This window comes from Pteropus alecto, unplaced genomic scaffold (assembly GCF_000325575.1).
Source record: "Pteropus alecto unplaced genomic scaffold, ASM32557v1 scaffold11, whole genome shotgun sequence".
Classification (NCBI taxonomy): Eukaryota; Metazoa; Chordata; class Mammalia; order Chiroptera; family Pteropodidae; genus Pteropus; species Pteropus alecto.
Genome location: NW_006431956.1, coordinates 15,231,541 through 15,245,045, shown reverse-complemented (window position 1 = coordinate 15,245,045; position 13,505 = coordinate 15,231,541). Strand labels below are relative to the sequence as shown.

Here is a 13,505-nt window from a genome sequence, read left to right as displayed (position 1 = left end):
GAGCAGACTGTTTTGTGCGACACAGATAGGAAGACAGATGCGTAAGCCCTGTGTGCTCTTTTTGCCCCATGAATTTTCCACAGAAAGGATGCAAAAGCAAACCCTGAACCATTCTGAAAATCTTGTTAGAAAAAGGCTTGTGACTAAGCCAAGCCTCTTTTCTTTTCCTCTCAGCCCTTCATGACTTACTGAGCAGCAAGGAGTGCTCCGTTCTCTCTGGCTATCAGGTGTAGGTGACATCACATAAACGGATTTCTTCTAGAAGTCCCAAAGGACTTTCCATGATTCATGAAGCCTCCGAATGTAATAGATGGAGGTGTAAGGCAAACTGAGCTGAGCTATATTTTCGAGCCACAGACCTAACTCTTTGTGTTAAAAGTCCCAGGCAATGGGACTTTTAGATCTCAGGCACATAAGATGCATGATTTCTCCTCTCCCCATTCTTCAAATTGCAAGACTCTTTACCCTTAGAAAGGTATTCATTAGCAAGTAAAAATACTACAGTCCATCTCTCCTCTGTAATGTCTGTAGAGAGCAGAGAAGAAACAGGTTGCCAATGGACTTTTCTCCTGTCTCCTCCCCACTTTGCAATGTCTACGTTACACTGTAGAATGACATCTATGGATTCCATCTTGGGGTGAGAGCATATGGGTCTTGAGAATCTAAGGAAGAAGACCCATGATCGAGTTAAGTCTCGTCTACCCCTTCTCTTGACCATTTCCTGTCAGTGATGAGGGTGGCAGGGCAAGCCCTAAATCTATACCTGGCTTAGCAGAACTGCCAAAGAGGCTGCTTTCTCTTGGTGTGTGTTTTCTGGAGCAGGTGGGTTCCAAGACCAGCCAGGTAAATTAGGCCCATCCCAAGCCCCTTTAGTCAACTTTTCGGGGTCGACAGGAGCAGCTGTTCTCTTCCGACTCCTGGGGAACCATTAAAAGAGAGCCCAGGACACTCTTGGCTCCCTCGGGGACAGCTCAATCATACAACCCACCTGAGAGAAGAAGTATGAAGGTAAGAATGATGCTGATTCCTGAACTCTACTCATTCCTCATGAAACATACCTTAAGAGCTTCAGTTCCAGGCAATGATGACAAAGTTCCCTCAGTAGGGGATGGTTTTCCAGAGGAAAACTAAGTTTCCTACCAAATAGAGGCTAGCTTAAAATTCCTCACAGCTGGTGTTCAATGACTTAAAAAGAAAAGGCTAATTTTCCCTTCCATTTAACTAACACGTTTTCCTTTAGCACCTGAAAAAAAAAGTGCTATATCTTTAAAAACGTAAACTAAAATAGCAGATCTGAACTTGTAGGTAAAAGCTGCTTGATTTAAGCCTTGGCCTCGAGGCCACTGTCGCTCGTTTATCATTTTTTCTTTTCACCTTTTCTTTATGTTCTCTCTCCCTCATCATCCGCTTGTCTTTGTAGGTTTTCTGAAGAGAGATCACAATGTGGCCTTTGCTAGGCCTGACACAATGGCAGGTGTGGCTCTGGCTTAGTGTACTGAGCGCTAGGGGAGCCCCCAGCCCATTATGATGACCTCCTTCCTGCCACTGATTAGGGAATGATCTGCACACTAGGTTTCTTTAGAGACTCTCTCTTCCCACTGCCTTTCTAATTTCTATTTCTCCTTTGCCACAAACCAAGGTCACACACAGACCTGGGAATCAGGGCCAGGGCTTTTTGTTCCAGGTTGATTCAGGTGCAAGTAAAGGAGCTCAGAATTCAATGGCTGATGATATGAGGCAGCTTAGAAAAGACTGAGTGGTGTGACAAAGAAGAGAGGGAATGAGAAAATTCTTAAAGAAATCATCACTCTCTTTTTTAGCTCTAAGAAATTGTCTCCCGAGGCATTCTCTGCCCTCCTCGATCAGCTTCTCTGCTTATTGCTTGAAAGCGGCAAGGTACATAGGCTCTATTAAGTAGACCTGCCTTGTTATGCACCCTCAAACAGAGAATAAATACTTTATTCAAAGAGGCTTTCCTTTTCCTTTCTCTAAGAAAGGAAGAGCATCCGAGAGTGAATTCTCTTTTAGGAATCTTTACTCTTTTGTTCCGCATGATCCATACGTCTTGTATGTAGGATCCCAGTAGAACTACTGGGTAAATATCATTTCTGTTTATGCTCCTTTTGAATACAAATAACTAATGTTCAAGCATGGGGTAGTTAGTTGGCTTGGAGGTAGAGCTAATGGTCATGTGTACTTAATCACACTCATTCTTTTGATCAACATACAGCCTATTTAACCTAAACAGAAATACGAACTAGATTGTTAATCTTTCCTAGGTTCATAATAGGGCATTGCACATCAGAAGGAAAAAACACAAAGAAAGTCGAAATATCATATACCAGGAGAAAATATCCCATCGCCAGAGCCCCCAGGCCAGCCAATGATTTCTCTCATTTTCTTTAGCGTGACATATTCCAAAAGCACAAATACTGGAGCAATTTCATAGGTGAACCTGAAATGTAGTAATGGTCACATTTTATGTATGTAACTAAAAAACATAATTCACCATTTCAATATCTATAGAACTATTTCCTTTCTCAAACACTACATTTGCAACTGTTATGAGTATAGCATTAAGCAGAGAGAAAATGATGCCTCCTAAAAGGTTTGCTCATTTTTCTATATTTGTAAAGTCAAGAGCTTCAATTATTGGCTTACTGTACAAGGGTCATTTATCATATTGAATAAAGAACATTGCTGAGTAACACTATTTAAAAGACAACATCTGGTCTCATTTCTCTTTTACAGTATACATAATTATGAACCCAAAATGCAAAGAATACTCTTTTACATTTAAAAAATGTAGTATAACTTTGCATGAAAGTTACATCAGGACTATTTCTATTAAGATAGAATGAACACCCATATACTTCTGAAGTCCATATCTCTATTTTAGGGCCTACTTAATAAAAGAGATTTTCACAGGAGAGGTAGAATAAAGACTATGGAATCTCACTAATAATTATCCTGGATTACACAAAAAACACACTTACATGTTAGTGTTTGCTGTCGATGTCAGCCAGTCTGCCGCTAATCCCACCATATCCAGCCCAGTGGAGAGTTGATTGAAATATCTGGGGTGTCCTGAATTAAATGGAATACCAGAATCAAGACTGTCTCCATTGAAAATAAATGCCTCTCAAACACACAATTTCTCTAGCTAAAGAACCTTGAAAGATCCCTCAGTATTAGGAAATGCATATTCAGAAACCCACACACATGCATGCGTGCACACACACACGCACACGCACACACGCACACACACAGGAGCATTTTCTTTAGCAAGAGAGACTATTTTGTGTTTTGGTATTTCTTAAAACACTCTAAAAATCTTCCTTTGAACATTTACTATAAAAATAACAAATGTGGTTTGCGATGTGGACACTCGTTAATTTCCTAGCATTCTTTTAATACATTTGCAAACTAAAATGCTAGTGCAATCCAAACATATTCAAAGATAAGCTATTCTTGTTTACACTCATGCTGTTAAAAATTCTTTTTTGTTGAAGCTGTTGTGGAAATCGGTCATTCCATGACATCCTCCAGGCATGCCAACATTCATAATAATATCAGTGACAAATGGCTGATGATTACAAAAGACAAGGCAAAAATGAGAAAATAGGACACTCAGTTGAATGATTTGCCCTGTATTGAAAAGGTGATGATTGTCTAAAGATGGCATGGACAAACGCAATTCTTGTCAATTCTTTTCTGTCCAAATATTTAATTATAAACAACAGAACTCCTTAGTCGTGATTTTTTTAAAAAGCTGAATACAGTCAGCATCACTGTCTTGTCAACAAGATACATGAAGATATCATCAATGGACTGATCAGTCCATTAGCAAGGCTTATCTAATTAATTTCTGGATGTCTCTTGGACTCTCAAAAGGGGTTGACATCCAAATACTCCAGAGGCTATTATTTAAAATGTGATGGTAAGTATCTCATTAGAATTCCATTTCCTTCTCTTGCCCCATAAAAGCCTATCTATAAATCTGCGATTTGCTTAGCAGCAAAAATTTTGGAAGATAAACAATTATGGATATAGCATCTGATAAAAAGGCATCTGCCACTTACTGGACACCTGTCTGAAGCCTGGGGATGTGATAGTCTCTCATGCCAGCATGGGCAAAACAAGATAAAGGGAGGCAATGGGAAAAGCAGAGACAAAAGTCAACACGGAGCTTATCTCTAGGACCGGGAGTGCTCTCTTATCAGCCTCTGGCATGTGGCTACACAATTAGACGCTGAGAAAAGATAGGGGCTGGGAAAGGAAAGAGCACATTTCAAAGAGATTGAGTTTTGTGCGGTGCTCTCTCCATTCCCTGCCATTGTTTTACCTTCCTATGGCCTTGCACAGTGCCCTTCGGTCTTTTTTGCTCTTTTCCAGGTCCTCTGATGTCGACCCTGTCAGTTTATGCATCCAGGGAAGTGAAAAAGCCTTCTTTGCTGCCCCCGCCGTCTGGAGCAACCCTCCACTCCTCTCTGCCTCATTGACTGCCCATTTCATTAGCGCTCACAAGGAAATTAATAAGGATTAGCAAATCTATCCATTAATCTAAGCTCCCAATTCATATGCATTTTTCTGGACGAGTCTGGTGTCTATTATCATGCACTATTTAACTCTGTGGGGAATTGGGCATGAAAACCTCTGCATAAAATCCAGAGGGATGCCAAGATGGGTGTCGTGGTCCAGGATATCAGAAAGCCAACCCAGCGCTTCCACCCCCACCCGCCTTGACTGCCTTTGGGAAATTATGGAAGTAAGTTTGTTGCGTCAATGACCTGGCCCCTTCTCTCTTTTTTTTTTTTTTGACCTTGGTCTCCCATTTCCCCTGACTTTCTCCTACCTCAAATTTTTCATTCACTGATAATGAAGTGAAAATACAGAAGAAGATAGTTTGATGGGTCAGAACAACATGATCTCTTGGTTTCTGCAGAAATATTATATTTGCTCTCTTTGCATGACCTCTACAGGCTGCAGGTGAATCCAGGCAGGGCTCTCTGAGAGGAAGGATGTGAAAGACCTGTCTTGGAGCCTGCCAGCTGCCCCAGCAGCTCTGGCATCCAGCTGCCGCTGCCTCCGCCCCTACCCGGCCCTGTGCTTCGAGGCTGCGCGCCAGGAATCGGGTGGCCAAGCGTAGCCCGCTCAGCCAGGGCGACAGAGAGTTTGAAACGTGAGAGTAGAGCCGCTCACACCTCTGGAACGCTTCCTGCAGATTATCAAATGAGGCGGCAAGGATGCGCAGACTGCGAACAGCCAGCCCTAGGTACCTCTGACCCGGGTGTCTACAATCATTTGGGGAGGAGCCCGAAGTCATCCAAACTGCTCTCTATATACCGGCAACACACACCCAAGGATGCCTCATTTACTGACGCTTCAGTTCCTTTGCCTGATGGTTGGGTTTAAAAGGGTCAAGACAACATCGACCCCTCCAACCCCCAACCACCACCATCACCACCAAATCTAATGACACACCTCTCCCCTCCCGCAAACGCTAATTATTCCAGAATTCTTTCTCTGCGATTTTCAGTTTTCTGTTCCAACATTTCTTACAGAGGCAATTTTAACAATACATGAAGACTTCATTTTAATGTATCTCTCCACTGCTCCTCTCTCTTATCTAGGCTTGAATCCAAGGGGAAATTAGGTTAAGGACTCTAAGTAGAAAGCAGGTAATAACATGCATTTTATAAAAGAAGCATTAAATGCCTGATGGTAGCAGGGATGGTAACTACTTGACAGACCCTAAATAGTACTAGTTGTCAAACACGAGTTATAGCATTAAAACCTATAAACTTGCTAGTCGAAAAGAGAAGATGACTGCTATTATTTCTTTGAAAGCTATTTGAGGGTAGGGTGGAAGACCAGACTATGTATGTTACAGATAACATTGATATTGAATTACTATTGTTATACCTTGTTTAGAAATTCAACTTAATCAATCATATTTTCCCAGAAACTCTATATACAATGCATTAGAGCTACACTTGACCAACAGTTTTACAAGCATTTTGACAAAAATCTAAGTATTAAGTTGGCCCACTTTTTCCTGATACTAAATGGAACACAGATAGAATAGCAATACCCATTATCTTAACTCTTTAATTTGTCTTTAAGACACCACCAGCTTTTAAGGATGAAGATGTAAAAATATTTGTATAGATTCTTTTTGGTTTGGTCGCAATAAAAATAATAGGTAGCAATTTACTATTAACATTTAAATATTAGGTTAGGTGAAAGGGTCAAACAAAAATGAATTAAAAGCATTTTCAGGTTTGTGCCTACAGATAAACGAAAAGCTGGAAGGAAAAACATCTTTCATGCCTAATATATACATCTTGTGGATTCTCTGTGAACATAATTGAGAATGATATCTAATAAGCCTTCAAAAATCATATTGCACAGACTGAATTTGATAGAAATTAAGTCAAATTCCTTTCCCTATATATCCAATTCTAAGTCCATAGTCTCACAAAAGTGGATACTTATTAATAATTCAGTACATCGATTTCCCAAGTTTTCTTCTATGCATACCTTTCCTCTCTGTTCGTATAAAGAATGTGCAAAAACAAAAACACAAAATAAAAAGAGCGAAAGCCACATGGCAAACATTCTTAAAATGTTTGTTGTTGATTAGAATGATACTGATCAAATTTAGATCCAAATCAATTAGCCACAAATCAATTTAGATCCACAAGGTCTTTCTCTTTCCCCCGAAAATTTAGTCATACATATTTTTATTGCTTTAATGAAGTGTTGCGTCATGTATCGGGACGATTAGAGACAATGTAGGAAAGGAAGAGGTAATCATGACCTGGAAGATGAATAGCTGACTTTGTGTAGATAAAATGAAAGCTTAGAATGCACCCACATAATCGACACACCTGGAACTATAAAATGAATAGAGTATGTGAAATAGAATACTGTGAAAAAGCAAAAATACCAAATATGATGAAAAATCTGCCCCTAAGGATATCTGATTCCCTAACCCCCCTTTTAAATTCTTATCTTGTATACAGATTAGCTCTGAAGCATACATCATCCTTGTATACATGGCTGAATTGTTAAGATAGTTGGTATTGTGTTTTCTTCTGTGTACATTTCTTTGAAAATAGAGACAACTTGGAGTTCAAATCTGAAGTCTTGGCCATTTGAGACAATGCCAAAATATTATCTGTCTGGTTCAATAATTATATAAAATGGTTTGTCCAATTTCTGACCATTTCTATGACAAAGAAATGATCAGGACTACATTAGTATTTGGGCTTTTTTTTTGGATCATGTTTTTTGAGCATTCATTTCCACATTCCCTTTCTTTCTCCATTTTGGGTCCTTTCTACTGGCCTCTGCTGACAAATAGTTGCTTCTACATCAGTGGTTAATCCCCATGGCCAAATACGTGCAATGTAAAATCTGACGATTTATAATTAATGTTTCTGATATTGTCAACTTCAGAAACATTAACACTAATAACAAAGGGTGTTTTCATTTGAGTCATTCTAATAATGACTATTTTTTAAATGGCGAAAATAACTTTGTAAATTTGAAAATGTCAGTAACTCCATAAAAAAGAAAATATTTTATAGAAAAAAAAGATTGTGAAAGAAAAAAGAGCTTTATTATTTCTGATGAGACAATACCTGTTTTAATTGCATATTTTAGAGTTGTTTGGCAATGCATCAAAATTTCCTCCAAATTTTGTGGTTGGTCTGTCAATTCCCAATTATACTCTTGAAGAAGCTCATTAGGGTAATGGAAATCAATCACTTTGGTTGATCTATCGAAACTTTTCACCACATACTGAAGCAAAATATTCATAACATCCTGCAGAAATGCCAAGGTGGGCCTCTCTCCATCACAGGCTGGCAGCAGGTCTAAGGAAAGGAATCAAAATGCCACGTTTTAATTTTACTGTGAAAATATCCAGGCAAGATCTTGATCTGGCAATTTCTCTTTGAACTGAGAGATTATATGTTTTTTAAAAATCTGGAAACTCAGAGCGTTTTCTTTAAAAGGGAGGCATTTTTCAAAGACGAATGAATGAGAAAAATTAGGATTTCTCCTTCCCACCCCAAATGAACTCTTGCATTTCAATCCATAACTTATTGTTTGCTTTCTTTTTTAAAACAGAGTGTGCCTCCACTTACTTATTTCACAGGGGGTTCTTCCTAAATGTTATTTCTCAGCAAATTATCTTAAATGATTATGGAAATACTCCACGTCAAAAATGGTTGAGGAATGCCTTTGGGCAACCCAGCAATGCGGAACATGCAACGTTAGGATCTCTGGCTTATTATGAAGGCCCGCTATTTCTAAAGCTAGTGTTCGTGTGTGTGTGTGCGTGTGTGCGTGTGTGTGTGTGTGTGTGTATGTGTGTGTGTGGTGCGCACGCGTGTTTGGATGACTAGATGTGTAAGCCTAAAGGAGTAAAACCGCGCACAGGTCTCGCGTGAATGGAATCGTTCTCCTGTGAAATCGCAGCTACAAATCTAAAAAGTCTTAGTAATTCTGAACAGGAAACCAAGTTCCACCCGAGGCCTCAGCGGTACCAAAAAGCCGACCTCGAGCTCCACGCACACAGGCTCCTCGGCCCCCCGCAACTCCGAGGGCGGCCTTGGGGTTAGAGTGCACGGCCCCTCGGACCCCCTTGGAACGATGGGGCCCAGCACCACGCAGAGGCGGGGGTCAGGACTCGGACCATGGGGGCAGGCCGGGCGTATCTCCCTTTCCACTGAAGATGCCCGTAGGGTCCGCCTCCGCCCTCTACCTCCACTCCTGGTGTCCTGCTCATGGTGCGGGTCCCTCTTGGCCGCGGTGGGCGGGGCAGAGCGAAAGGCAGGGGCTCCCCCGGGCCCCACGAGGCGCCTTTACCTGTTGCGTGTAGAAATGCATAGTTGATATCGGCTTTGGGGCAGCTGCACGGCTTCTGGTTGCAGGCACAGGCGGCCTTCCGGGACGTGGCCCGCGGGGGCTCGCTCCCGCCGCTCTCCGCGGGCTTCTCGGCGTCTCCGTAGAGCAGAGCTGGGCAAGGACACGGAACGCGGACCTCGGTCAGCCACTGCCCGCGCGGCCGGGCTCCCTCGTTCCCTCTTATCCCAGCTCCGCTGCTGGGGGCGTGGAGCTGAGAAGGTGGCTTTGCCCCGCGGGCCCCCAGGCACCTGGCCCTGTCCGCCTCCCTGCCCTGGGCACAGGCACTCACCGCACAGCTTGTTTCCAATGCCGCCCGTGAACTTCTGGGCCACCTGACACCAGGCTCTGGCTGTAAGTAAAGACAGGCAGGAGGATAGAGAGGCAGAAAGAGAACAGCAGACGAACGTGTGAAATTTCTTTCTATGTGAACGACGTCAATAAACCTAGGGTCGGGGAAGAGGCCGTCTGGGCTCCGCACCGCGGGCAGGTGCGGGAGGTGCGCGAGAGCCTGGCAGCCCCGCTCGCTGATTCATTTTCCAAGAAGAAGCTCACACCACGGCCCCTTGCACTTGCCTTCCAGGTACCAGTCGATTCTGGCAAACTCCCTTTCCTGCCTCTCTCGGGCGAGTTTTCCTAGACACCGAGCTTGTTCCTTTCCTCGTAGGTTCTCCTTCTAGACAAAGCATTCTAGACCAAGTCGAGGTGGGGAAAGGCAGAATTCTTTCACCCTTCCAATTGTTCCTTTCCCCACTGAGACTCTGTCCCTCTCCAGGGGCCATACACCAAGATGGTGGCAGTGTCCCAGACCCGCGGAATTCAGGGTCGAGGAGATGATTTTGATGGGAAGGCTCTCCCAGACGTCAGCGGGAAAGGCCCGGGATTTTTGCGGGGAGGTCTTCCTAGGGGATAAGGACCTGTGGGGGTTTTGGTCTCTTGGACCATCAGTGACCTACCCCAAGAGCAGGGCGAAGCTACCGAAGTTTCCTGTTGCAGGTGGAAAACCTCCTTCGTCTTCCCTAGCCCCGCAAACCCCAGTCCACGCACAAAGCTCGCCTGCTGCAGGTCCCGCTCCTCCTACCTGTGCCGGGGTTCTCGGGATCCCCAGAACCATCTTCAGATCCAAAGGACCAAAAGCCGGAGCCGGGAGAGGCCATCAGCGCTGCGAGACTGGAGCAGGTCGCCTCTGAGTGCGAAGTGTCGGAGAGCTGCTCTCGGCTCCGTCCTGCGCGCGCGTGCCTGTGGGTGGCGGGAGGACCGCACCGCGCGGGGACCCGCGCGGCCGCGCGGCCGAGGGTGGGTGTCACACAGGGACAGCAAAAGTGCGTGTCTGCGTGTGTGTTTGTATTGGAGTTAGGGCTTTGAGACGTGGCAATGCTCTCTGAAAGCTGTGGAGGTTAAATATGAAAGGCGACCGTAAGGGTCCTCAGAGCCAGGAGATGGGAAGGCGCAGAGCGCCGGAATGATTTTGAAGGCAAGGGAGCCCAATAAGGACGGATGAGGGGGCGGCGGAGGGGAAAATGGGAGAGGGAGGGAGCCGAATCGTGAGGGTGCGAGGCAGGCAGTGCGCACGGGCTGGAGTCAGAGCGAGTGGGTGGGAGGCGTGCAGGCGAGTCCAAGCAGAGAGCGAGGAGGAAGGGTGACAGCAGCCCCCGCCGGTCCGGGTGCGCTGTCCATGGTGCTAACGCGGTCAAGCGAGCGCTGGCTTCAGAGAGGGGTGGACCAGAGAGACCTTGGCGAGGCGGGAAGGGTGGCTGAGAGGTGTCTTGTATTACGCATTAACTGGTGTATTGTTTGAGGTCTGGCTCTGGCTGCCGGAAAGGAGGCGCGGTTCCCGCGCCGCCTTCCTTCAAGACAGTACTGAGGTCGCTGTGACCTCGAGAGCCTGAGAGGCTGGACCAGAATCAGGAGCAGTTTGAGAGCTTGGGAAGGGGACGGCGGGGGAAGGAACTGCGGGGGAAGGGCACCGACGCACTGATGGGCTCATTTCAGCTCCTTAGTAGCGCCTAATGCCTGCCTACTGAGCCGCGCGATCCCCGGGGGCGCACCAGTCCAGCGCTTCCAAGAGTGCAGTAGCCAGACTCACTGTCCAGGCTCTGACTGACGGCTGGGGAGAAAGACTGCTGATCGAGGCAATTAAAATCCATGCTGGAGTCTATCACCGAGGACCTCGGGCTGGGGAGAAAATAAACGAATGGAAACTTCTTGGAAGGGGCTGAGGGAGAGGAGCTAGAGTCGGCAGGATGACGGCTGATGGGGGATGGGATTGGGTCATTTGGTGACCTTGGCCTGCGGAGGCGTGGAAAGGCCGCTTCTTATGTGTGACAGGAATCAGTGTGTGCGTGGGAGGCGTGCACAGAGTCTCGAACTAAGCAATCTGAGATTTCCAAATCGAGGCGGAAAGATGGCATTGTCTGCTGGGTCCTGGTGTTAGCGGGCCTCAAATCAATGACCACCCCTCCACCAAAAATCTGCAGGATAGCATAGGGAATACGAGGAGACTGGCTATTTCTGTGGCCTGGTGAAAAGAGATTTCTCCTTTCCTGAGAAAGTTAGACTCTCTCTTTTCTTATAATTTCCTTTTCTCTAAAATCTGTTAAACAAAGGGAGGGCGCCCTGAGAATTCGGGCCTGTTGAGTTCGCGCTGCTGTCTTTCCCTTGGCTGTAGAGAGCAGCGGCCCGCACACCTTGTAGGTCCTGGGCAGGTGGAAAGAGGGCGAGGAGGACAGGATGGGACTGGGCTGCCTTCAGGCCTCCAGCGGCATGCATTCCTGGGATACTGCTCCCCTTGGGTGGGCGCTTTTCATTACCATTGTGTTCCAGCTACTTTTTCTCTGACCTCTTGAACCAAGTCACTCCAAGCTGCTGCCAAAGCAAGGACCCATGGATCCTCAGTTTTGGCTACCACCCTTCGACTCTGGCTCAGGAAGGACGTCGTGGGGCCCAGGGTGGCCGCCTGCAAACCCAAGTCTTGTGTCCCTAGGCGCGTGTGTGTGTGTGTGTGTGTGTGTGTGTGTGTGTATGTGTGATTGGCCAATTCTCTCCACAAAGCTTTATTTTCTTCCCACGTGACGGAGCCAAGAGAAGCGGTAGGATCTGCCCGCGGCCACCTGGTCCGAGCTGGGCATGGGGGCAGGGAAGGGCACAAAGCCAGCGGTGCTGAGGAGCCTGCACCAGGCCGCGGGAGCATTGTGGGCACCGACCCAGGCTTCAGTTCGGCCCCTCTTGCGGGCACTCCAGTGGAGCCGGGCAACAACGCCAGGGTGTACAGACTTGGTGGTTCTGCCGTCTGCTAGCTGTCTGGGCAGCTCCGCCGCTCTCGCTCCAGCAGTGCAGATACGCGTCGGAGAGACGGGTTCTTTGTTTAAATCCACTCCACATCCTGCACATTTCGCTGCCAGCCAGCGGGCTGCGGTGGCAGAACTTTTCGACTATGGATGAATGGTCGAAAACATAAAGGTTCTTCAAAACAAGAGTTTCAAACACACACAAAGCCCCCGAAGGAAGAAGCGGATTAAAACATGAGGAAGGTAGAAATCGCAGCACCTGGATTAAACGGATCTTAAAAAATACGACTTAAAATGCTGTTTAAACTCCATTAAATCCCGCAGCTCTGGGGTACATTGAATCTAAAGGTGGTATTTACCTCTCTCTCTCTCTCTTTTTTTTAAATTAACACCTCCTTCTTAAGATGCACACCGCATTTGATTTGTTCTCCCTCAAACGCCGTCCCTCCCTAGACGGCAATTTGCTTTATAAAGACTTATATTTCTCCAAAGAGTCCACTCCCCCCTTTGTCAGGCTTGGGTTGGAGATAACAAAAGAGCTCAAGGAGGTAATAATTACCGTCATTAGTTCACAAAGGAGGCAGCCACCGAATGGGAAGGGGAGGCGGGCCAGCGCTGGGGAAAAGCTTTCCAATTCCTTTCCTCGAAAAAGGGAGAAAGACCACGCTCCGGGCCGCCTGCCGGGCCGAATTCCTTGGCTAACTTATTTCTTGTTGGTGGTTTACCCAGAGATGGCGTCGCAGGCCTGCCAAGGAAGAGTGTCTGGTACAAGTTTTCCTTTATGTCCTTCCAGCGTTTAAACGTCAAAGGACAGAAAAAGAAGAAAGATGGAAAGGAGAGAAAAAGAAAAGAAAATACAAAAGAAAAAAGGAAAACAAAATCATTGCATCCTTTCACCAAACGTTTGCCATTCTCTTTTCCAGTCCCACTTTTAAAAGTGGCGTTTAAGGAAGGGGGCAATTGCCTCTCTTTCCAACAACAGAAGGGCCAGGCTTCCAGGGGTTCTGCGGGGGCTACTCGAGGAGCCTGGATTGAAGAAGGGGCCTGGCAGGAAGCTCGGCGTTTACTCCGCCCCGCTCCCCTCCGAGTGGTGGCTGGACGGGTGAGTACGGGTGAAGGCTGCAGGGTCACGTCGGGTGCAGATATCTCTCCCTCCCCGCCACTGACAATGAACCATGCCCTGCGGCGCTGCTTTTGTGGGTGCCTGGGCCAGGCCCTGACCTATCCCCAGCCGCAGAGCCAGGGGGGTGGCTCCTCCCTCCGGGTCCCAGTGCCGGGGGGAGGCTGCGGCACAACAAGGGG

At 46.3% G+C, this 13,505-nt stretch overlaps 1 protein-coding gene across 1 annotated transcript in view; it reads right to left on the bottom strand.

Annotated features, from left to right (window-relative positions):
- GAD2 (glutamate decarboxylase 2) overlaps positions 1–10,547 on the bottom strand; it is a 71,293-nt gene extending 60,746 nt beyond the window's left edge. Inside the window, exons 1-6 of the mRNA XM_006907014.1 lie at positions 9,998–10,547; positions 9,209–9,268; positions 8,881–9,030; positions 7,650–7,883; positions 2,997–3,087; positions 2,343–2,455 (exon numbers count right to left, since the gene is read on the bottom strand). Of these exons, the coding sequence (XP_006907076.1) occupies positions 2,343–2,455; positions 2,997–3,087; positions 7,650–7,883; positions 8,881–9,030; positions 9,209–9,268; positions 9,998–10,073 (724 nt within the window). The 5' untranslated portion in view covers positions 10,074–10,547. The remainder of the gene's footprint in view (positions 1–2,342; positions 2,456–2,996; positions 3,088–7,649; positions 7,884–8,880; positions 9,031–9,208; positions 9,269–9,997) is intronic.
- Between the last annotated feature and the right edge of the window lie 2,958 nt (positions 10,548–13,505).